The sequence below is a fragment of the Phyllobates terribilis genome, unplaced genomic scaffold (assembly GCF_046119375.1).
Source record: "Phyllobates terribilis strain yellow unplaced genomic scaffold, ASM4611937v1 Scaffold_2__4_contigs__length_985480577, whole genome shotgun sequence".
Taxonomy (NCBI): Eukaryota; Metazoa; Chordata; class Amphibia; order Anura; family Dendrobatidae; genus Phyllobates; species Phyllobates terribilis.
The window spans coordinates 381,912,856-381,938,503 of record NW_027362762.1 but is presented as its reverse complement, the minus strand read 5'-3'; the positions used below and the strand labels follow the sequence as shown (position 1 = coordinate 381,938,503).

Genomic DNA, 25,648 nt, shown 5'->3' with positions numbered 1-25,648 from the left:
CTCTAATCCCGTGACCTGCTCTAGGGCTCATTCACATGGCAGGTATTTTCTCTTGGTTTCATCAGTTTATCGGATGTGTGGAGATAGAACATTTCTCCTGTCAAGCAGTCCATAAGAATGGCCAGCACACAGACGGTATCCAAGTGTTGTCCGTGTGTGTGTGTGTGTGTTTCCCCCTCCCTCCTTTCTTTCGCTGCCCCACAGACTTGAATTGGCGATATTTGATCAGTATCGGACAAGTGTCCATACTTTTGGGCTGAACACTCAGCGTTGTGAATAATAAAAAAAAAAAAAAAAAAAAAAAAGAAACTACCCCAAAGACTATCATTGTTATGAGCTCTATCCGTTAAAAACACTAATGGCACTTGTAAGAGAAAAACTGACATGTGAATGAGCTCTGATGGAGGGTCCAATGATTACAATGGAGTTGGAGCATGTTATCCAAAAAAAAAAAAAAAATGTATTTTAGTTTTTTTTTCTTTTGATCCCTTTGTTTGGAACTACATGTGTTGGCTTTGGTAAGCCGCCGATCGCTGTGTGTTCCAGAAGTCCCTTTTCTCAATACAAGTCTATCAGACTCGGAACAAGGCTACAGAGCCATGTTCGTTCTGAATTCCCATAAACTTGCATTGAGAAGATTTAAAAAGGTGACCTCCGTTTCACACGGTGGCCATTGTACGATTTGTCTGGTCACAACTGCAGTCGGGTGGTGCCGGGGCTGAAAACGGGTGAAGACTGCAACCGGTGAGTGTAACTACATGCGTGATCCCGAAGGGCGAGTTCACATGATCAGGACCCGCTGTGGCCTCGACTCTGCAGAACAGCTGCACCACTTTCGCCCTCGTTATGCAAATTTTTTTCTTTATTTTTTTTACATGTGTATTTTTCTCATTGATGCAAGTCTATGGGGAAAATCCACATGAGTAAGCACTAGAGAAATTAACATGCTGCAGATCTGAAAGACGCGCCGCAAGTCATGATCCGCAGGTCCACAGACTCAGTGGACATGGGATTTCTAGAAATCCCATCCACTACACTGTAACAGCTGGACGCTGCGCTTTTTGAAGCTGCATAAACCACAGCAAATCCTGCATGTGGGAACGCACCCTGACAAAGGATCAAAAAAGAAACTGGAGTGGTGCCTTCATAACCGTCATCAGCATGGCTGCTGTTTGCACAGAATTTGCATGACTTCTGATGAGACTGGCAAAGGTCAATGTGACTTCTCTGTTCTTGGAAGTGTCTTCAAGTGAAATAATTTTCGACATAACCCTGAAACAGTTATCTCTGACTGATAATGAACAATGTGCGGTTGACCTTGTGCATGCTGAAAAAAAATATATTTATTATATATTTTTTGTCAATCAGTTATACTCTATTTTTTTTCTTTTTCAGCTGTTTGGGGAAACTTTGTCAACATGAGGTAAGGTTATTTTATCCATAATTACTGTAAATTGATGTAAAACTGCTGTTAGGTAGGGGCAAGTGGTAGATTTTTATAGGGACAGTTGTTAGACCTTCACATGTAAGTTTATCACTTGGGTGTGTGTTTTTTTTTGTTTTTTGTTTTTTTTTTGTTTTTTTTATGGTATTTTAATGGTTCTTTATTAAAGGTTATATTTTATTATCTGTGTAAAGAGAATATCAAATACAGTGATTTCTGTTGTAAAAGTGCGTACTACAATGTATCACCTCATGGTGAACTTTTTAATAAAAAGCAATTTCAAAGCAAGGAAACCTCTAATATGGGCCATACAGGTTATGTATAGATTTTCATTTCTATCACCTGTATGCCCATAGTAGAGGTCTGAAAAGTCCCAGGGGGTGACAGATTCCCTTTAACGTGTGCACATATTCTTAGGTTAGCACTCTGATCTTGGTTTTGACAAAGGATTAGCTTGACTAAATAAAGCATTTAAAGAAGCACTCCTCCATCAATTTTTATCCTTTTTAATAGATTACACTCCTCATATTATATTGGCACTGAGTACTTACAATCAGGGTTGTGGAGTCAGTAAGCCAAACCTCTAACTCCGACTCCACAGCACTGCCTCACTACTGAGCGTGTACATAAAGTGCCGCACAGATTCATCTCACTGCCTCACTACTGAGCGTGTACATAAAGTGCAGCACAGATTCATCTCAACTAAAAGCCGAGATCCTTAGATCAGGAATAGAACAGAAGTTTATAGGACATTTCATAACTTTCCCAAATTCTTATGAAAAATATTTACAGCACATACTGCATTGAACTACTGTACCCAATTTATTATATATTTTCAGAGACGGTCCATTTTATACTGACTCCACAGTCCTGCTTACAATTGCCCATTTTACCCTCCTATCCAGCTAATTCTTCTGTTTTCCATTAGGGCTATGACATCACGTGAGTAAAAACGTACTAGCTGAATCCATCTAATCTCTATGTAGAAACAGGAGGACAATTTTCCCTGTATGACACAAGTCCGTGGCAGGGGGAGGAGCGGAGCAGCTGGGCCAGGAGTTGAAGAGGAGGATGATTTGGGCAGGGACAAGGGACTTCCTATTTTTCCCCAAAAGTGAACACCAGTATACCAATATCAGGGTAGTGCTCCACTGTTGATATTTATTCCTTGTTTGCAAAAGATACATAAGGTCATTTTTCCTTTTAAAGTGAATCTGTAGTTACGATTAACCCCCTCCCACCTACCCCACACACCCTCCAAACTATTTATATGTGCGTGTAGCTTTCAAAGACTAGTCCAGCAATCCAGTCAATTACTGAGATGTCAACGTTTGAATTGAAATGCAAATGGCTATCCTAGGCTCTGTTCCCCTCCCAGCACTGCCTCCTGCTTTTTGACTGACTGTCTCCTTGCTGTCTGACTTCAGGCAAAGGAGCTGTCAGTCAAGCAGAAGTTGGGTAATAGAGCTGGAGTGACAGAGGCTTCAGATCTACAAATGACTCTTCAGCGTCACACATCAGTTCAAACCTGATTTCTCAGTAATAAAGGAATGGACTGGCCATGTAACTGTATAGCTGGACATGCACAAATAGTTTGGGGTAGGAAATCCTGCTGACCGATTACCTTTTTAAAAGAGATGCACCAGTACTAGATTTAATTTGACCCAACCTAATGTCTTTTTGTATAGTTGCTTAGAAGAGGCAAATATAAGTTCTTAGTATAATCTAATATAGATATTCTTCTATAATGATCTACACTTGAATACACCACAAACCAACAGGTTTAGGATTGGTCCTGTTCTAGAAAATGCAGTAAATTTAAACCAGTTTTGCCAAAAGCCGGACCTGTAAATGTTGGGTTCAGGTGTCCTCATTCTTCACATATTATTGTCCTGACCTACCTACTTATGTCTTCTCAGCAGGTCAATCCAGGAGATTGGGGAGCAGAAAATGGAAAAGAAAATAGAAGAGGTCTGTTGTATCATTTCCTGTGTTTTACACCTCATTTATCGCGCCATTGTTCTGTCTTGAATTAGATGCCAATTCCATCATGTTATTTCACTTGAGAAGTCAGTGCTTTGTGGTGATGGAACCTAGCGCTCCTCAGCGAGGCAGACCGTCTAAATGAGAGAGTGTCATGAAAGATCTTATTTCAAGGACCGTAGCTCTGGAGTGAGGAGTTAGTATATTTCGGCCCTTTATTCTCTCTGGATTGTACGCAGATTCCGCAGTCTTTGTATTATCATTGTATTAGCTATAGATGCAAAACCGGATTAGTTAAAAATACCCATGCCTCCCTCCTCCCAAAAAAAAGAAAACTGAGCACATAATTTTTAATAAAATTCACTGTTGCATTCAAAGCAATATTGGAAAATTATGGTATATGTACCTAATAATTACAACAGTTCTTCAGGACAGTGTTAATGTTTTCCTATGGTTATTGCAAAGCAGATTGCAGAGATTTGGATGATTTGTGACCAAATTGCAATGCATAGCCTTGTCTTCTCTCCCCAAACAATCTGGATCTGTCCAGCTTCAGTTCCCCTCTGCTAGCAGAATCGGAGAGCACCTGGTTTGGGCCAGTGACACAACTAGCCGGTGGTCCTCAGGAGGCCGGGAAGCAGTGTGCATGAACATGGAAAAAACCAACTCAAAGCCTACCAAGCCTATATCTATTTTTAAATATAATCTCAAACATCACTGGACCTATATACTTGATAATTATAAGTAAATAGGAGGAAGGAGAGTTTTTGGGCATTTAAAAAATTATTAATTTTTATTATGTAAAGTTAAAAACATGCACGACATACAAAAGTTTGGGATAGAGTGACATAATAAGGATAGCACGGAGGCACTATTAAGATCGTCTAAATAGCAGGTGATCTAGTATATCAAATTTAGAGTATATACACATTAGGTCACAGCAGGGTAAGAATAATATACGTAATCTAAATAAAATATAGGACATGCGCAGTAAAGTAATCCAATAAATATGCAGTACATTTATAATATATTAATAAATATTTCACAGGTATTACATAAATACTAGATTGAGATCACAGAATACGTCAGATGTCCATTTAAGTAGTGTTACTGTCTGCAAGTGACAATGCATACAAGTGGAAAATTCCAATGAGTACCTTACCACTTTAAAGTGCCAGGGAGGTGCGTGCCTAGGAACGCGAAATGGCAGCCCCGACGCGCGTTTCGCGGTCAGCACCGACCTCTTCCTCAAGGGGAAGTAATGAGTGAGGAAGAGACGGAAGTATATATGATAATTATACCCAATATTTTAGCAAACCCATCTTAGTGTAGATGCTACATTGCTATTAAAGAGAAATTCTGATGTTATATATTATACATACTATATTCAAATATTCTCCTATGTGCAGGTGATTGCTCCACTCAGAGAAAAAATAAGAAATTTGGAAAAAAGGTAAGCCCCCTGTAACGTTGCATGTAAATTTACATCAGTGGTATGATTGATTCTCCCGGCAGATGTTTCACAGTGGAAAATCTCAAATGGCAAAAATTGCACCAAGTCTTGCGTGGTTGTGTTTTTTTTTTTTTTTGTTTGTTTTTTTTTTAATTTGTGCAAAGGTTTTAAGGTTCTCCCAATGTGCTGACAGAAATTGTAGATCTATTAGCTGCCTATCTATAATTTCCATATAGAAACATGAGGTTTTGTTGAAACACCGTACATCCAAACTGAAAAATGACAGCACATGTATTGTATACCGGAGGAAGAAGTGTCAATAGCTTCCACTTTCTGCACATGCATATATGTATTTAAGCAGTTGCTTGATCCAAGTACTTCTATATATATGTGCAAGCAGGGAAAGCTATGGACACCACTCTTTGTGATCAATATATTTGGAATCGGGATGCTCCCCATATGTTCCAGTTAACAAAACCACAGTTCCACCTCAACCTGTAGCTTTCATAGTGTAATCATCAAGCTATGGATGAAGGTATATCTGATAGGTGCACTTTTATGCATTTTATAGTTATTTCTCTTGTCCTGATCCTGAGTTACAACCTGTTTTTGGCTCAGGGTTGTGTTCACATTTCTGCTGGCTGCCATTGGAAACAGACAAACGTGTTGTCAGACCAAACTCTAAGATTAAATCAGCACTTTGAGTTTTAGTGAATTTCTGACACTGTATATTTTTGCACACACAAAAAACATGCGGGGTCTTACAGTTCCAGGAAAGTGTATGGTAATTCTGGAAACCTTGTGCCCACTGTGGGGTTTGTTTATTTTTCTCATAGAATTGCATAAAAATGTTTGTTTTTTTTTTTTTTTTTGTTTTTTTTTTTGCCTGTGGATTTTGTGTTTCTACACACAACTGTATCAAAGTTTCATCAATTACAAGGAAGTATCAAAAACAAAGCTGCTTAGTTTAAAACCTTACACAACCTACCAAAAAGACAAATCAGTGTCAAAAAATAAAAAAAAATTCATTTAAAAAAATGCAAGTAACCCTAAATTGGCTAATGGGTGTAGAAATTGCTCATTGTGGGAACATGGCCTGAAGGATTATTTGAGCTCTTACAATGTAATGAAGTGTTCTTGCTTTAGGCTATGTGCCCACGATGCAGAAATACTCCGGATTTTTCCTGAGCGTTTCTGAATCTCCCTGGCAGAAAAAAACGCATGCGGATTGTACATGCGTTTTTCCTGCCGGGGACAAGCGGAAGTGAAGCGTCTTTACATGCGATTTCGCATGCAGGTTGTCAAGCCTTTTCCAAGTGATTTTAGCATCACTTGGAAAGTGATTGACATCTTGGTCACACTATGGCTTGCGGTGGTGTAAAAGGACCTTCCATGACGTCATTTTAGTCGTGTGACAGGTCACATGACTAAATGACGTCATGCACGGTACTTTTACCACCGAGAGCAGCTGAAGAGCCAGCAGCACTGCTGGGAGCCGATAGGGGGGGCCGTCAGAAGGTAAGTATATGTTTTATTTTTTATTTTAATTCTTTTTTAACTACAGATAGTACTATGGTACCCGGGTCTGGAAGAGAGCCTCCTCTACTCCAGACCTGGCTACCATCCTCGCATTAATCGCATAAGATCCACATGTGCACATGTAGTCATGCAGATCTTATGCGATCCAGTGCAAGTCAATGGTGGCGATATCGCAGCGAATTCTCACTAGAATTGGTCTTGCTGCGGTTTTTACCGAAATGCGAATTCGCAGTGGAAATTTCCGCATGATGTGCACAGCACATGCGGACTTGCATTGCAGTAAATGGCAGATCTATTACAAGCGATTTTGAATGCATTTTCGCAGAGAAAATACGCCGCAAAAAAAACGTATTAAAATCGCTTCGTGTGCACATTGCCTTATGAATCAAATTATTGTATAGTGCCAGGTGTGAAAATTAAACTGCCAAAAAGTTCCCAAAATAAGCACTATATAGACATTGATCCAGTGGATAATGCAGCGAGAAACACTGGACTACAAGGTCACGTTTACACTATCAGTATTTGGTCAGTATTTTATATCAGTATGTGTAAGCCAAAACCAGGAGTGGGTGATAAATACAGAAGTGGTGACATGTTTCTATTATACTTTTCCTCTGATTTATTCCTCTCCTGATTTTGGCTTACAGATACAATCAGAAGAAAAGTATAATAGAAACATGTCACCACTTCTGTATTTATCACACACTCCTGGTTTTGGCTTACACATACTGATATAAAATACTGACCAAATACTGAATGTGTGCATGTGGCCTAATACAGGTGAGAATTATGGATCATTATAAGATAATGAATGCAATGCCATTGGTCAGACAACTCCGGCGTGTGCAGCTTTTGAGTTTTTTTAGGCCCAGCAAATGAGCTGAATTGGGGGGGATGACTTGTATTGTTCCCCACCAGGTGAGTAAGGTCCGGCTCCTGCTGGCTGAGGGCTGTGATGTACCTTTGTTACCTCAGCTGATAAGTCAGTGGTTCCATTCTGTCTTATTAGCAGCTGTCCCATTCCTGTTTACTTGCACTACCACAACAAAGGTTAGATCAGGGTCCTCTGCAGGCTGAGAGCTTTGATGCCTTTCTTGCCTCAGCTGATAAGAACTGGCCGGAAGGGTCAGGAAGGGTTCAGGACAGTGGATATAGGTGTATACCTATATGCGCGCTCTAAGATCTTTCCTCTACAATATACAAGTAACTAGTCCTTTTCTGACTATGGCTTCCCGTTAAATTTCCTGTATTGTCATTTATGCTGATTTACTCCCCATGTTCATGTATTTTTAGCTCACCGCATCCCCAAACTTTTCCTGTGATTTCCCATCAATTTGATGCTGATGTTTAGATTGCAGAAATGGGATGTCATAGATTTAGGTCTACACGAACTCCCCATACACCAGAACTGTTAGCCAACTTCTTTCTTTACTGACTTCTTAGGGCTCTTTTACACGTCCGTGTTTCGAGTACGTGTGGTGTCTGTTTCCAAACGTAGTGGAGACACTGACACACAGATCCATTCAAATGAATGGGTCTGTGCACATGTCGGTGTATTTTCATGGACCGTATGCTTGTGGGCAAAACACGCTGACATTTCTGTTTTTTGGTGTTTTGTTTTTTTTCTTAACCATAACGTGGGTCACAAAAACGTCCCACACTAATGGCACGCTGACATCCATGAGACATGTAACAGCGCCTGGTAATCAGCGGTACAGTTCGCGCTGTTTCAAAGCACTGGGTGCTGCAGGCATTTGTCGTCATTGTCTCCTGCCGGCGCTGAGATCAGCGTGAGCAGGGGACAATGTTGATAGTAGTATGCAGCCCCTGCTGTGTCCAGCAAATGTAAAGTAAAATAAACCTATTCACCTTTACACCTAATTCCCTGAAGCCATTGTATGAAAAATAAAAAAATAAAAACAACCATAATACTCACTTGTATCGCTCTGTAATCCATCTGACCGACAATTCTACGTAAGCGACTGCGGTGGCTTGAGGTGACTGCACACGCTGACAAGCAGAGCAGAATGACTCGCTGCAGCGAGAGCACCCCTGAACTGCGCTGAGCTCACTGAGTGACAGGAAAGCGCTAAGCGCTGGTCTGGGGCCCGCTTGCTGCAGCAAGTCATTCTCCTTTGCTCCTCAGCATGTGAGGGCAGATGGATTACAGCATGGGACACATTTCATTTTTAAGCCAGTGAGTGTAAGGATTTTTTTTTTTTTTATTATTTTTACACTGGGAAACAGCAGGAGCAGAATACTACTAAACATTGTCCCCTGCTGCCTCTGATCACAGCGCAAGCAGGGGACAATAATGAGGGCAGCGTTCAGCGCCTTGGAGCAGCGCTAACTGTACCGCTAATTCCCAGGCACCGGTATGAATGATACTGATGTGGCACATGGTCGCCACATGTATCATACGTACACACGGACCTCTCCAGTACTGGAAAAACCAATGGGTCTGCTGACTTTCATCTAATGGGAAAGGGGCTTTAGTCCATGTACATCAGGGATCATGTTGTGGTCTATTAAACTATGAATATTTAAATGGCTATGAGCACTAGAGAAGTGTCAGTTTTCTGATTTACGAATTGTTGACCACTTGTTAGTCAGATGGAAAAATTAGTCAAAACTTTTACTGACTCCACTGCCTTGACAACTTGTCATGAACAATAAGGCCATTTTCTTTTCTCTTCTCTATTGGTGGCATATGCATTGGAAAGAATACGATGTGCTGCAATGCCGAGGTAGTACTGAATATAATATTGGCACCCCATGTCTCGTGGAATGGTGCGACTCTTGGCCAATCTCTGTAAATGCAGCTGTCAGACTTATTGCATCATTTAAAGGGGTTTTCCCATGAACAAAGGACATTTCATAGATCCTGAAATAGAAATAAGTTCCACAATTGGATTAAAACTAAAATCAAACTCATGCACATGCGTCGAAAAAATATAAGCAGTGTAAATTGAAAGGGGCTGTGGGTTTGAGATGTGCAGCATGTTGGTTTATGCGTCTGATGTCTGTGTGCATTTCACCTTTTACCATACAACAGGGCTGTGGAATCGGTAAGCCAAACCTCCGACTTCTCAATTTCCATGTCACCGACTCCAACTCCGACTCCCTCATACATGGCTCATGTTTAAGTGATACATTTACTGTAGCACAGATTCATCTCAGCTAAAAGTCTAGACCCTTAGATCAGGAATAGGACATGTCATAACTTTCCCAAATTCTTATGAAAGAATATTCCCCACAAACTGCATTGAACTACTGTACCCAATTTATTATATATTTTAGGAGTTGGCGTCGGTCCATTTTATACTGATTCCAACTCGGACTCCATCAAAATGGGCACTGACCTCAACTCCACAGCCCTGCCATACAAATGGTGAGAGGTGCAGCTTCCCACACCTTTTTTTTTTTGCAGTTATAACCTCTGATATATACCACTCTGGGACCTCGGCTGCTTGAGGTCTGCAGCAAAGACGTTCAGTTGGAACTTACTGTAGTTCTAACAGTCATTTTTGCCAGACAAGATAAATTCAGTTCCTGAGCTTGCGTCAGACGGGGACCCGACATTTGATGTAATAGTATGTCTGTCATATGTCAGAATAGGGTAAAAATCCACTTCTGTAAAATTACTAGCACTTGAAGACTTTATGTATCATATTTTTTTCTTTCTCAATTACAAGTTTAAGGGTTAGCACTCTGCACTCTCTAGTAATGTTCTTGCGTACAGTGTTCTCTTGCTATGTATTTGGATAGGTGAGACTACACTGTTAACTAATGTTTGAGGTATAATAATTCTTTTTCCTTTTTTACAGCTTTACACAAAAATACCCACCTGTGAAATTCCTATCCGAAAAGGACAGGAAGAGAATTTTGGTAAGTGGCTAGGCAACAACTCGTCTATCGAACGGCTTGTGATGCTTCCTGAGCCTTTATATTTTTCCATATAGCGTTAACGTTGAATGTAAATGGCTACATCACCTTCACTTTTTTTATTGTCGTTAATCTCATGAGTCTATAAATGAAGAATTTGTGAAGTGAGCTGAAATTTTGGAAGCATGTTGCCTATGTCACTTTAGGTTTTCTCAACAGAATGGCTGTTTTCACTTGGAGAACTAATAAACCAAAGGCGAGTGCTAACGGACGCTACCATATTGATTTTGTTACATTTACTTTTATTCTTTTAATTTTTGGCTATATGCACTCTACCAGTCAGCATCATGAGTCACCGGATTAACCAGTGGTCAATCTTCCTGTATGTCCTTGACTTCCAGTGAACTGTAGTTCACTGGATCTCTTGACTTCATCATGTTCTCCTCCATGCTCCTGTCAATCAAGTCTTCTCTGTGTCCCAGTTCATGCCTGCTCATCATTTCCACGTTCTTGCTTATATTCTACATATTCCTGTTTATGCTATAGGACATCATGGGTGTTGTAAAATTACAGCTTTAAAGGGAATCTGTCAGTAGGGTCAAACCTCCTAAGCAGTCTATATGGGCATGCATATCATGGGAAGCAGAATAAAATGATACCTTGATGTTTGTTTTTTTTTCCATAGAAATTGACTTTTTTCTTACTTTGGCCCATAGATCTTAAAAGCTAATTTACAGACACTGATCTCCCTGAGAATCTGCCTTCAGAGCTTTTAAATTAAAGTGGCATTACCAGTTTGAGACATGTATCGACAGTCTGTTCTCCAGATCTACATGTCCTACACTGATAACGCCCCGTTCTATTTTAAATAAGCTCTCAAGGCAGATTCTTAGGGAGATCAGTGTCTGGCCCATAGATCTTTAAAAGCTCATTTATGCATTAAGAAAAATAATCAGATTGCAGATATCAACGTATAATTTTATTCAGCTTTCTATCGCCTACATGCCCATATACACGACTTAGGCTAAGTGCACACGATGCAGAATTGCTCCGGATTTTTCCTGAGAGTTTCTGCATCTCCCTGGCAGAAAAAAAACACATGCGGATTGTACATGCGTTTTTCCTGCCAGGGACAAGTGTAATTATTATTATTATTATTATTATTTATTATTATAGCGCCATTTATTCCATGGCGCTTTACAAGTGTAATTGAAGCATTTCGCACATGCGATTTCGCATGTGGGTTGTCAAGCGCTTTCCAAGCGATTTTTATCATCACTTGGAAAGTGCTTGACAATTTGGTCACACTTTATAAATCCATGCAAACGGCATGGATTTATATAGTGTGAATTAAAGAATGGTTAAAACATAAATATTACTTGCCTTCTGATGGCCCCCGGTGTCCTTATCCGATGCGTCTGGTCTCACGGTTGTGTAAGAGGACCTGTGGTGACATCATTTAGTCATGACTGGTCACGCGGCCGCCGACGTCAGCGGTCGCATGACCTATCACATGACTAAATGACGTTACCACAGGTCCTTTTACACAACCACGAGACCAGACGCATCGGATAAGGACACCGGGGGCCATCAGAAGGTAAGTATAATGTATTTTTTTTTTTATTTCAATTCCTTTATTTATTTATTTTTTTTTACAGGTACTATGGTACCCGGGCATAATATCCGCATGTGCACATGTAGTGATGTGGATATTATGTGATTCAATGGCAGCGAAAACACCGCTTTTATTCAGTCTCCCATGACAGCACCACGAGAGAGAGGATCCGCCCATCAATGACAGGAAACCTACAGGTTAAAAAGGGCGGCCCTCTCTTCCCGCCTCAGTTTAGGTTTCCATGATGGGAGACCTCGCAGGTTTACCTGCAGAAGCTGGATTCCTGTCCCAGAGAGGGCCACAGCATGTGGTTGGAGCCGGTCCGTCCCGGTCCTCTGGAGACACCACGGTAGGGCTCAGTGGGGCGCCTCCGTGAGTGTTGCGGCGGGCGCGACATCGCCTCACGGGGAGGTAGATGTCCGCCAGGTGTGGGGCCGCTAGCGGGCTTTCTTCCCCCTGCTACAATCGCAGGAGATCCAGGTCGCGCCGGTGGGGCACGTGACAGTCGCGGCCTAGTGATGTGACTTCCGGTGCGCCGGGCAGGAAGTCCCTGTGACTTCACCGGAAGGAGCCGGAGCTCGCGCGCATCCAGGAAGCGCGCGCGAACAGCAGAACGCCGGGTGAAAGGACCTGGCGGCGAGGAGCCCACCTGGGGCGATGAACGGGTTGAGGCCACCTGGGGAGGAAGACCAAGGAGCAGGTAACGCCCTCCTGGGTTAAAAAAAAAAAAAAAAAAAAAAAAAAAAAGAGAAACACACACCCACACATGGTACCGGTATGGCCAGTATATAAAGGGTCTGGTAACATACAGAGGTGCTTCTCAGCCCATTATTACAGTGTAAGCTATGGGAGATTCACAAGAGCTGTCACCTAGGCAACAACATCTGCTGCAGGAGCAGCCCTCTGGGGAGCCCTCACAACTAGTGGCGCAGCGTTATTCCCGGCTAGGGTCTGGTCGTTCAGCTAGAAGAGCTGCCACTAAGAGCAGGAAGGACGGTCTGGTGCGGCATGATTCGCCAAGCATGTTGGATTCTTCTGCTTCTACGGTACCGAAGGTTCTGTGGGGTGAGTGGAATCTTCGTGAATGTTCTGCTAATGTTTCCTCCTTCTTTCTATCTATAACTTTCTTTTAGAGCAAGAAATGTTCCTCAAAATCCAAACACAGAGAATGTGCCTTATGTAGCTGTCCACTCCCTGATTCATATACCAAGAAGTTATGGCAGCTTTGTATTAGCAAGATGATGTCGGAGGAAACCCCAGATTTTTCCCTAGGCCTAAGAACTTTAATAAGGGAAGAAATAGGCAAAGCCTTGCAGGGTTCAGAGTCTGGGTATATTCCTCAAGCAACCCAGCCGGGTTCAGACTCTGAACTATCGGTCGCCTCCTCCTCCGCCTTCTCTTCTTCTGACAGTGAGCCAGATAGACAGTTCTTTCCCCTGAAGGAGGTTGATGCTCTAGTAAAAGCTGTCCGATCTACAATGGGGATAGTGGACACGAGGGCAGAGAAGTCAGCTGAGGATGTTATGTTTGGTGGTCTGGGTCTAAAGAAAAGAAGGGGCTTTCCGGTAAACTCAAAGGTGAAAGACCTCATTGATAAGGAGTGGAGAAAGCCTGACAAGAAGGGTAGTGTTCCTCCATCCTTTAAAAGGAGATATCCATTTGAGGATGCTATGTGTTCCTCCTAGTTAAAACCACCCAAACTGGATGTTGCTGTTACCAAAGCAGCGAGAAGAACTTCCCTCCCATTCGATGATATGGGTGCATTGAGAGACCCCCTGGACAGACAGGCTGATACTTTCTTGAAAGGGGCATGGGAGACAGCTGCGGGAGCACTGAGGCCAACAGTAGCAGCTACAAGCACGTCCAGAGCCCTGATGGTTTGGCTTGAACAACTAAACTGTCAGTTGAAGGATGGGGCTTCTAGGAAAGACATTATTTCTTCTCTTCCACTGGTTCAGGAGGCGGCAGCCTTTCTTGCTGATGCATCTGTGGACTCAGTAAGGTTGGCAGCAAAATCAGCAGCACTGTCAAATGCGGCTCAGCAGGCCTTGTGGATTAAATGCTGGCCAGGGGATTTACAGACTAAATCCAGACTGTGCACAATCCCGTGCGAAGGGGAATACCTCTTTGGTCGGACCATGGATGCTGGGGACCCTAAGAGGGGGTTTCCATCAGTACCTCTACCCTCCTTTAAGAGATCGTTCCGGAAGAGGAAATTTTTCCGGAAAAGATATTTCAGGGAGCAAGACAAGTCTGACGAAAGGGGTCGAAAAGGTAGAGGTCTACTCTATGGTCCGTCTCCAAAAATTGAGCAGAAGCCAGGGGATACACAATCTGCCCAGGTGGGAGGGAGATTGTCATTATTTGTCCCAGCTTGGGAACAGATTTCTCATAGCAATTGGATTTTAAGCCTGATTAAGTATGGTCTTAAATTTCAATTTAAAGCATTGCCTCACAAAAGATTCATGGTTGTTCCCTCCAGTTCTTCCCCAGAACGCCAGGCTGCCCTCGTTTCGGAAATACAAGCCCTAGTAAGAAAACACGTCCTGATTGAGGTTCCGGAGGCTGAAAAGTGTCTCGGTTTCTACTCCCCGCTCTTGGTTCCGAAACCGGATGGAAGTCTCAGGACAATCTGAAATCCCTGAATAATTTCCTTTAAAATACATACTTTTAAAATGGAGTCTTTAAAATCCGTAATAAAGTTACTTTTTCCCCACTGTTATATGGTAGTGCTCGATCTCAAAGATGCGTATTACCATATCCCAATTCATAGTGACTATCAGAAATACTTGAGGCTGGCCATTGAAATTGACGGGGTGGTTAAACACTTTCAATACACTGCACTCCCCTTCGGTTTAGCTATAGCCCCGCGAGTTTTTACTAAAGTAATGGCAGAAGTTATGGCCCATGTAAGAGAAAGGGACATTCTAATTATCCCTTACCTGGATGATCTCCTGATAGTGGGGAACTCGTTTGTTCAGTGCGAGTCCCAGCTGCGGGAGACCATGTCGGTCTTAAAGAGCTTGGGGTGGTTTCTAAATTTAGAAAAGTCTAGACTCTCCACTCAAGGTACAACAATATCTGGGGGTCATATTAGATTCTAGGAAACAGCTATGTTATCTTCCAGAAGAAATTGATAGAATCCGGGGGTTGGTAGCACAGTGTATACGTAAACCTTCTATGTCACTCCGTAAGGCCATGTCACTATTGGGAACCTTCACCTCCACTTTTCCCTCGGTTTGTTGGTCACAATTACATTCAAGAGCTTTTCATTGGGATGTGTTGTACAATAACGCAGCTTTAGAGGGGCATCTAGACCGTGAGTTTACTTTAGGTCCTCGTGCCATACGGTCCCTTCGTTGGTGGTTACGACAAGACAATCTTGCTAAAGGGGTTCCCTGGGAATGTAGTCCAACTGCAGTCTTGACCACTGATGCAAGTGCTGCAGGTTGGGGAGCTCACTTTGAAGGGAAATTAGTGCAGGGAACCTGGTCAAGCAGTGAGCGACAGTTGTCCTCAAATGCTAAGGAGCTTCTGGCGGTGCAGCATGCGTTCAACGAGTTCCTTATATATTTACAGGGCCAGCATGTCCGTATACTCTCGGACAATCAAGTCACGGTAGCTTACATAAACCACCAAGGGGGAACCCGCTCAAGAGACTTGATGAGGGTAGCGAACACACTTCAGCAGAAAGCCGAAGATCATTGTCCCTCTCTTTCGGCTACTCATCTAACAGGGAAGGAAAACATCACAGCGGATTTCCTCAGCCGTACTTCTGTAAAAGAGGGAGAGTGGTCCCTAAATACGCAGATATTCTCCAGAATCGTAGAAATGTGGGGCCTTCCGACTGTGGACTTATTCGCAACAAGGGCCAATCGGAAAGTGGTAAATTTTTGTTCCTTAGACCCCAGAGAGGGACCCCTGGCGGTAGACTCCTTCATGGTTCCCTGGAGTTTCCCTCTGGCATATGCATTCCCTCCCATAATCCTGCTCCCAGCAGTGATAAGAAAGATCAGGGCAGACCGGGCCAGAGTGATACTCATATGCCCCTTTTGGCCCAAAAGACGATGGTTCCCTTGTCTCCGGAAGATGTCCATATGGGATCCCTGGGTTCTTCCAGAGATTCCGGACCTCCTCACTCAAGGGCCACTTTCCCATCCTCCAGCTTCGAGTCTACATTTGACGGCGTGGAATTTGAGAGGGTGTTATTGACCAACAAAGGATTCCCCGCCAATGTAGTGAATACTCTCCTGGCTAGCAGAAAACCTGTTACCACACGTATTTATGCCAGGACCTGGAGAAAGTTTCTGTCCTTTGCAGAAGTTAAGATGGAGGAGGGGCCCCCTATTGGGAAAATTCTGGAATTTCTGCAGCGGGGCTTAGAATTGGGTCTCACTACCAGTACCTTGAAAGTACAGGTGTCGGCGTTGGGAGCTTTATTTTCTTCCAATATTGCAGATAACTATTGGATAGCACGTTTTATAAAAGCTTCCTTTAGGTGTAGACCCATTACCAAAGTAAAGATGTCTCCCTGGGATTTGAATTTTGTCTTAGATGCCTTGACCAGTCCTCCTTTTGAGCCACTAGATTTGGTAGCCCTAACTTCAGCCAGGAGAGCCAGTGACCTACAGGCCCTTTCAATATGCCCTCCATTTACGCAAATTCTGGACGATAGGCTGGATCAGGTTTTGATATAATTCTTTCTTCCTAAAGTGGCCACTCGACTCCATAGAACCCAGGAGATAGTTTTCCCGACTTTTTGCTCCCCCCCCACCCTCCCCCTCAAAAATCAAAAGGAGGAGAGGCTTCACACTTTGGACGTTAGGAGGTGCGTACTAAAGTACTTCGAAGTATCATGTGGGTTTAGAAAGGATAAGTCCCTATTTATATGCTATCGGGGGGCTAGAAAGGGTTGTAAGGCCTCAAAGGCTACAATCGCTAGATGGATCAAGGAGGCCATTTCCCTCACATACTCCTCGGGGGATAAAGAGATACCAGAGGGGTTGAGGGCGCATTCTACCAGAGCGGTATCAACCTCCTGGGCGGAGAAGACGGGGCTTTCCATTGAGGAAATTTGTAAGGCTGCCATTTGGTCTTCTCCCTCTACTTACTATAGGCACTATAAATTGGATCTGGGTGGCTCTGCAGATCTCCCTTTCGGGAGAAGGGTGCTTCAAGCTGTGGTCCCTCCCTAATTTCCTTCGTCTCTGTAATTCTCTCATGGTGCTGTCATGGGAGACCGAATAAAGCCTTAGTTACTTACTGGTAACGGGATTTTTTGGAGCCCATGACAGCACCTTTATATTCCCTCCCTTCACTGGTGTTGTGCACTCCCGTAGAGTTGATTTCTTTTTATGCACCCTTGCGGGAAGTTGATGAAAAGTAATGTACTTAATGTGATTGTTTTGTTATAACTAACCTTGGCGGTACACTCATGCGGGAAGAGAGGGCCGCCCTTTTTAACCTCTAGGTTTCCTGTCCTTGATGGGCGGGTCCTCTCTCTCGTGGTGCTGTCATGGGCTCCGAAAAATCCCGTTACCGGTAAGTAACTAAGGCTTTCTGCAAAATAATTGGTAGTGCTGTGGATTTTTCCGCAACAATAATCCGTAGCAGAAATTTGTGCAGCATGTGCACAGCACAAGCGGATTATAATTGGGAAACATTGCAGACCTACCAAGCGTTTTTTAAGCGTTTCTGCAGCAGAGTTGCCGCTGCGGAAACGCTTAAACGCATAGTGGGCACACAGCCTTAAGAGGGTTGATCCTACTGACAGATTCCCTTTTAAGGTAGCCGCTTGCACTACACAAATGAGGGGCAGACTGCAAACAAAATGAGGAACCAATGTTGCTGTAAAGTGGTAAAGGACAAATTGAACAAAGTAATTTATTATCACTGCTTGGTCAAAGAATTTGATTTTAGGGGAAAATGATGAGTTGACCTTCTGGACTCTATGTTCATGTAATATTGTCACTCAAATTAAATATTTTTTTTTTTTTTGTTCATTGAAATCATATTTGTCAAATTGTGTTTGCAGATAACAGGAGGTGCTGGTTTTGTTGGGTCTCATCTCACAGACAAGCTTATGATGGATGGCCATGAGGTTACAGTAGTAGACAACTTTTTTACTGGTAGGAAAAGAAATGTGGAGCACTGGATTGGCCATGAGAACTTTGAGCTCATTAATCACGATGTTGTGGAACCACTTTACATTGAAGGTAAACACTTCATTCTTTTCTGGGGGATTCCACCTTCTTCAGTCTTTTTATTGATCATGAAGACTTTTTTTATTTTGTCCATCCATCTGAAGGACCAGCCTTAAAAATTAAGTGCTACAGTCAAAAGTATTTTGTAATAGGTTTACTGAAGGTAGACCCTATATGGCCAAAAGTAGATGACAAATATTCCTAATTTTTCTAGTTAGTATTTCAACTACATCTATTGCAAACAGATGCGAAAAGTCAAGCACACAGCCATGCCATTTTCAAATATAAGTAGTAATAGAAAGTTCTTACGTTTTAAAGAATTGTGAATATGAAGCTTGAAATTGGTCTCCATGGTCAAACAGCTTCTTTAAGCCTAAGATCACAATGCCAAGCATCGGCAGTAGGGGTGTAAAACACAACCACCGCTGAGCTGTGGAGCAGTGGAAATATTCTCTGCAGTTATAGGGAATCTGTCACCAGCTTATGCCACCCCAACATGATGTAGAGGCAGGGACCTTGTTTCCAGCAATGTTTAACTTGCTGGGCTGTTTGCTGTAGTTTTGATTAAAATTGAGGTTTTAACTGCTGCAGATCTATATATATATATATATATATATATATATATATATATATATATATATATATATATATATATATATATATATATATATATATATATATATATATATATATATATATATATATATATATAATTTTAAATGCTGAGCTCTGTATAACACGGCCCATGCCACTGACAGCTTTCTGTATTGCTGCCAATCAGTGCTGTGAGCGGAGTTATACAGAGCTAATCAATATGGAGGACTACCTGGAAGAAGGCTTGCTAGTCCTTAACTGACTTGCTGTTTCAAACTGTGTGTGTGTGTGTGTTAGCAAAACTGCAGCAAGCAGATCAGTAAGTGGCATGACACATTGCTGGAATCAGGTTCTCTGCCTCTATATTATGCTGCACTCAGATTATGCAGCAGAAACCTCGTGACAGATTGCTTTAATCAGTGAAACGTGATTTTTAACCCCCTTTCTAACGTGGTCCGTAATAGTACGCACCACGTCGGAAAGGTCGGTTCAGCAGGGGCTCCGGCTTGGAGTCTGCGCTGAACCAGCTGATTTATACAGCTGACATGTGCCCGCAATAGCCGCGGGTGGAATCGCGATCGACCCGTGGCTGTTAACCAGTTAAATGCCGCTGTCAATCTGACTGCAGCATTTAACAGCGCCGGAAGCGCGTCACTTACCCCGCCCATTGGTGACCCCATCACGCAGAAGACCCCTGTGGTTGTAATGTAAAGATTGCTATGAGCGCCACCTAGTTTTTACAAATATAAAAATGTATGTGTGTGTTTAAATTACCCCCCCCCTTTTTGCCCCATTCTAAATAAAATAATTACAAATATTTGTAAGTGGTTTTTTTTTTTTTTTTTTTTTTTTATCGCCGCTTTCAGAATTGCCAGATCTATCAATATAAAAAAAGAATTAATCCGATTGGTAAACGGCGTAGGGAGAAAAACTCCAAACGCCAGAATTGTTTGGTCGCCGCAGTAAAATGCAACAACGGGCTATCAAAACATCAGATCTACCCCAAAATGGTATCAATAAAAACGTCAACTCGGCGTGCTAAAAATAAGCCCTCATCCAGCCCCAGATGATGAATAATGGAGACGTTACTGGTCTTGGTCTCGGAATATGGCAGCTTTTTTAGTAAATTTTAGATTTTTTTTTTTTCACCACTTAAAAGGACCTATACATGTTTGGTGTCCACGAACTCTTAATGACCTGGAGAATCATAATGGCAGGTCAGTTTTAGCATTCAGTGAACGTGGTAAAAAAAAAATGGTGGAATTGCATATATTTTTTTTTTTTTTTTTTTTTTGCAATTTCACCACACTTGGAATTTTTTGCCCGTCTTCCAGTACATGATATGGTAAAACCAGTGATGGCGTTTCAAAGTACAACTCGTCCCGCAAAAAATAAGCCCTTACATGGCCATACTGACAGAAAAATAAAAAAGTTCTGGCTCTGGGAAGAAGGGGAGCAAAAAAACATAAATGCAAAAAACATAAAATGCTCCGGTTATTAAGGGGTTAAAGGAAATCTGGACTTGATGACTACAAAGAGTGCAAAGTGCCTACTTTTAAAATTGGCTTGGGGGGGGGAATTATGACATGTGGCTGTATTTTCGGGGTTTTTGACTAATTAGATTATTTTGGCTGCAAAAGGGGTCTAAGATCATATTAACACACCTATGGTTTTTGATGGGATGTCCAGCCATATCTTAAGTGAAATGGTGAGATGTCATTTATAGAGAGGTGTTAATGCGAGGCCATAGCTTTATGTTTAGTAAAGAAAACGAGGGAATGTCGTTTACCAGGAAAATTCCCAGAATGGAAATGGACCTCAAGGAAAAACAAGCTAGCAGTTTTTGGGTTTAATTGCAGATTAGAGTCCATTAGTTTCTGCTCCTTTCTCCCATTTTCCTCTCGCTATCAAAGTAAGCTTTAGACATCTCTACACTGCAAAGTTAAGGCTGTGGTTTGTACTGTAAGGCTATAAAGATGAGATGCCCAGTGCACTTCTATTATCTTTAGAACACTTGTAATTCAGTGTGACAGCAGCTGCTCCTCACTGCTCCCCTGTCCTGTCTTGGACAATACGTCACACAGCAGTGTGAAGCTCCCTGCTGTAACAGTCAGTCCGAGGTGAGGGGGCATAGCCTGCTCCCTGCTAGTAGCCATACAGTGAAGGAGTCATTATTTGTGGGATGGACTGGCTGCTACTAGAATGTGGGGAGGGCAGGGCATGCCACACCCCTGCCATGCCCCTAATTTTGTGATTCTGTGAAGGAGACCTTATCGGGGCTAGCTGTTGCTATTAAAAGCCAAGAGCAGGCCACTCCCTTGACATGCTCCTTCTTCTCGGACTGGCTGTTTCTTACAGCGGAGAGCTTCACACTGCTGTGATGTATTGTCCCAGAGGGGAGCAGCTGCTGTCACACTAAATTACAAGTGCTCTAATGATAACAGAAGTGCACAGGGCATCTCATCTTTATAGAGGGCAGGGACAGTACAACTTATTTATTTTATTTATCTCCGGAGTACCCCTTTAAGTCACTTCAGTGGCGCTTGCCCTCGCCCTATCCAGCTGTTGGGGGAAACGGCTGAAAAATGCCAAGAGGCATGACCTTTTGGTGCGATTTTTGAGTTGTGAAAAATCTTGCAACATTTTTATTGTAGCGTTTTGGTACAAACTGTTATGAATCGGCCCCTGGAGTTTTTTACTGGCTGCAGATTCCTTACACATAGGGTATGTGCAGAAGCATTTCTTTATAACAGTTTCTTAATACAATAATTTTGTACTACATATTGTGAATGTTGATGAATTGGGTCCCTAAACAAATCAAAATGCCATAACCCTTTCAACTTCTATTACACTAAGCCCACCTCCATATGTCATCTGAGTTTTAAATATTACAACATTTGATGTTGGTAGAAGATGCAGCTCGGGGGTCTGTACTGTTGCACTGCCTCAGCCCACGTCTTGATTTGGGATATCCTTGCATTTCATCACACAAAACTGCTTCATTAGAGACCACGTTCAGGTTCCAGGGCAAATATTCTGTGGAAAATCAATTTGAGAATTATTAAAGGGAGTCTTTCAGCAGGTGTTTGCTATGTTTTCGTAGTGCAGCATGATGTAGGAGCAGAGATCCTGATTCCAGTGATGTCACTTAGTGGTCTGCTTGGTGTAGTTTTGATAAAATCGCTATCTTTTTTTCTTTGCTGCCGGTCTAGCAGTTGCCTGAATGCTGAGTCTATATGACTCCACCCACACCATTGATTGGCAGCTTTTGTGTACATTGTGCATAGGCAGAAAGCTGCCAACCAGTGGTTGGATTACACAGCGCAAATGAACCACGTGGCGTGAGACGCCTAGTCATCTAGTAATGATCTCCAGCTGATAAAACGTGTGTGTGTGTGTGTGTGTGTGTGTGTGTGTGTGTGTGTGTGTGTGTGTTTTGGTTTTTCTTTTATTGAAACAACAACCAGCATTAGCCCAGTAAGTGACACATCATTGGAATTGGGATCTCTGCCTCTACATTATGCTGCTGTCAGATTAAATGGATGGCAAAAATCTACTGACACATTCCCTTCAGTTACATGAGGAACAATTGATACTGATATTAATTGGATAGGTAATAATTGTACATTTTTCAGGAATAAGTCATTTTAGAAATAAATTGCAATTAAAGTTCACTATTACATGTGGTGGTGGTTTTTCTTTTTCTTCACAGTGGACCAAATTTACCATTTAGCCTCTCCTGCTTCTCCTCCTAATTACATGTATAATCCAATCAAGACGTTAAAAACCAACACAATAGGAACCCTGAACATGTTGGGTGAGTTGCTATATAGCATGCACATTTATGTAACTGCTGTCCAGAATGTTGGGGCGTTTTTTTCCATGTCTAAATGAAATGCATAATTTTTAGAAAGTTGTATGATCAACAGGCAGTATTGCATCAATAGGAGAAGAGCGGATTATGTGATTTTGTGGGTAATTATTCAGTATAACTCTTAATATATTGCTCTAAGCATAGAAAGAGCAGAGGTTTAGGAGTCCAGTGGGGACGGTCCTACTTACTGAATGACCACTATCTGTCTGCACCGCTCTAGGGCAGGCTCTAATTGAGCCTTTCACTGGACTTGTATGCATAGAAAGAACAGGGATTCAGAGCAATATATTAAGTTATATAAAGTAAGGAAAAATATATTTTTTTATAGTATATATCAATTGGCTCCGCTACATTTCTATAAAAATCTCCAGATCGGACGGCATTTTCTACTTGACGGGTTCCCTTTTGAAAAGGGAACTGTGCTTTTGAAATGCTTTGTCTATTCAATAAAAATGTCCTTGCAATGTGGAGAAATGCAAGTAGCCGAGTAGAGGCACCAGGAAATTTTTGTGCCAATTTTTAGGTCTCACCCCTGGGTATAATTCCATTTTGGTGTGATTGTAACATACACAAAATTTCGTAACATTGTTAGTTTTGTGATGATTGAGTTACCAGTAAACAATGTTGCAATTATTTGTAATGTCTTGCAGCAAAGTAAATGTACAACTTTACAGTAGTTTCACTTTTTTTTTTTTTTTTTTTTTTTTTTTTTTAATGAAACACCCTTTATTTGCTTCAGGATAGTCATGTCATGGTGATGCTTTTCCACACACTGGATAATAAACTATTTCTGGTCTTCTTGAGTGCTCAGTGATGAATTGAACCATCTCAACCTTTTCTGCAGTTAGAACCTAACTGTTAGAAAAAGCCAGACCCCATAATCTCTCTGAGGGACCATAGATGTCAGTTGAACGTTTTTATTGCTGCCTCAGCAACAGTCGCCTTGATTCCTTTTGTATGCTACAAGTTCTTGGAGTAATGTCAAGTCATTTTGCATCTTGTTAGAGGCGCGTACCGTGCATGCACAGTGGAACAAGCAGTCTGATCTTGCGCATCGCACCCAGAAGTGGAGCGTACGGATGCGCAACTTTAACAAAGTATACACATTGCATTTTTTTTTTTTGTACGAAAAGATGGCGCCATACCAGATTTACCCAAAAGACCATCAGACCTCAATATGTTACAAGATGCATTATATTTCTATGCAAGTAACCAGAAAAAAAGATTGTAAGCAATGGTTAGAATAAAAATGTGCTTGCAAGAACACAAGGCAAAATATTTGAGTCCCTAAATGCATAAATATTACAGTAAAGGTAATTGAAGAAGGCAATTATAGATAATTGAAAAATATCACTATCTCAGGACAATGGTAATCAGTATCCCTATTAGATGAAGCATGACAATCACAATAGAATTCTAAAACACATGAGGTGAGTTACCGTCTCCAGAACCAATTCCAATTACACTCTGGAAATTAGCTAAGATAATATAGGTATTAAGGATCCAAACTGATGTATTATAAAGTTAGCAACCCATGCAAATATAATCTGGACCTAAATATAGGAAAATACTTATGCCAATATAGATAATGTATAATAATTTTTATACCATATACCCTTAAAAGGATATCAGTCTAATGTTTATAAGTATATTGAATGATTTACATCAGCGATGTCAAACTCAAACAGAGGGCCAAAATAAAAAATACTTGGAGAAAGTTGCAGGCCAGCCAGTATACAGTATAATGGGCCCCACACAATCATCCATACAGTATAATGGTCCCACAGGGGTGGTGGCTCTGGTGTCACGGGCCATGTATAGTCACCCTGCAAGTCAGATTTGGCCCACAGGCCAGAGTTTGACACGTATGATTTACATAAACACAGAAGAATACAATTTGAGATCAAATAAATAAGAGGACCAAGTCCAAATAAGCCCAGTTGGGGTAGTGACGTGTTGTGTGACAAAAACATGACGGAGGACAAGATCCTGGAAACTTCCTCCAGATAATCTCAAAAGATGATTCAGAGTGAACAAAAAGAAAGGACTTCAACCACCTTTACTGCAATCTCTAGATGTCCTCACCTTTTTTCTTCACTCTGAATCATCTTTTGAGATTATCTAGAGGAGGTTTCCAGGATCTTGTCCTCCGTCATGTTTTTGTCACACAACACGTCACTACCCCAACTGGGCTTATTTGGACTTGGTCCTCTTATTTATTTGATCTCAAATTGTATTCTTCTGTGTTTATGTAAATCATACGTGTCAAACTCTGACCTGTGGGCCAAATCTGGCTCGCAGAGTAATTTTATATTTGCCCTGCGACACCAGAACCACCACCCCTATGTCATTATACCGTATGGAGGACTGTGGGGCCCATTATTCTGTATACTTGTTGGCCTGTGACTTTGTCCAAGTTTTTCATTTTCGCCCTCTGTTTGAATTTGACATCCCTCATGTATATCCTTCAATATCCTTATAGACATTACGATGATATCATTTTAAGGGTATATGCCAATATAGATAATGTATAATCATTTTTATACCAGAGTTTTTTTTCCTATATTTTAGGTCCGGATTATATTTGCATGTGTTGCCTACTTTATAATAGCTCAGTTTGGATCCTTAACACCTCTAGATTACCTTAGCTGATTTGGAGAGTGTAATGGTTCTGGAGACTAACACCTTGTGTGTTTTAGAATTCTATTATGATTATCATGCTTCAACTAATAGTGATACTGATTACCTTTGTCCTGAGATGGTATTTTTCAATTACCTTTTACTGTAATAGATTCATGCATATTTATGTTGTCGCCGTTGTCTCTGCAGTTGCTACTACTACAGCAAAGTTCAGCCGATGCTGTTGACTGCCGAACTTGCTCAGTTTCCGTTTTTATTCACTTTTCTGCCTATAATTCTCTCCTAAATCTTCTTTCCTTGACCTTGGCCAGCTTTTTGTCTAATGTTCCCATGCTTCCACAACTACCTTTTTCTCTTTGAGGAAGCCAGAAGTCACGTTCTTCCTTAAGTTTCATGGCATCAGCGTGAGCGGCATCAA

General features: G+C 41.7%; 1 protein-coding gene across 3 annotated transcripts in view; it reads left to right on the top strand.

Moving 5' to 3' along the window:
- The window catches only part of LOC141211215 (UDP-glucuronic acid decarboxylase 1), a 63,657-nt gene that overhangs the window by 6,863 nt on the left and 31,146 nt on the right, over window positions 1–25,648 (top strand). For 2 of the 3 annotated variants that reach the window (XM_073664802.1, XM_073664803.1), the window contains exons 2-7: window positions 1,396–1,423; window positions 3,364–3,415; window positions 4,837–4,880; window positions 10,247–10,307; window positions 17,954–18,134; window positions 22,429–22,533. In XM_073664802.1, the coding sequence (XP_073520903.1) occupies window positions 1,396–1,423; window positions 3,364–3,415; window positions 4,837–4,880; window positions 10,247–10,307; window positions 17,954–18,134; window positions 22,429–22,533 (471 nt within the window). The remainder of the gene's footprint in view (window positions 1–1,395; window positions 1,424–3,363; window positions 3,416–4,836; window positions 4,881–10,246; window positions 10,308–17,953; window positions 18,135–22,428; window positions 22,534–25,648) is intronic. The other variant, XM_073664804.1, reaches the window with a different exon arrangement.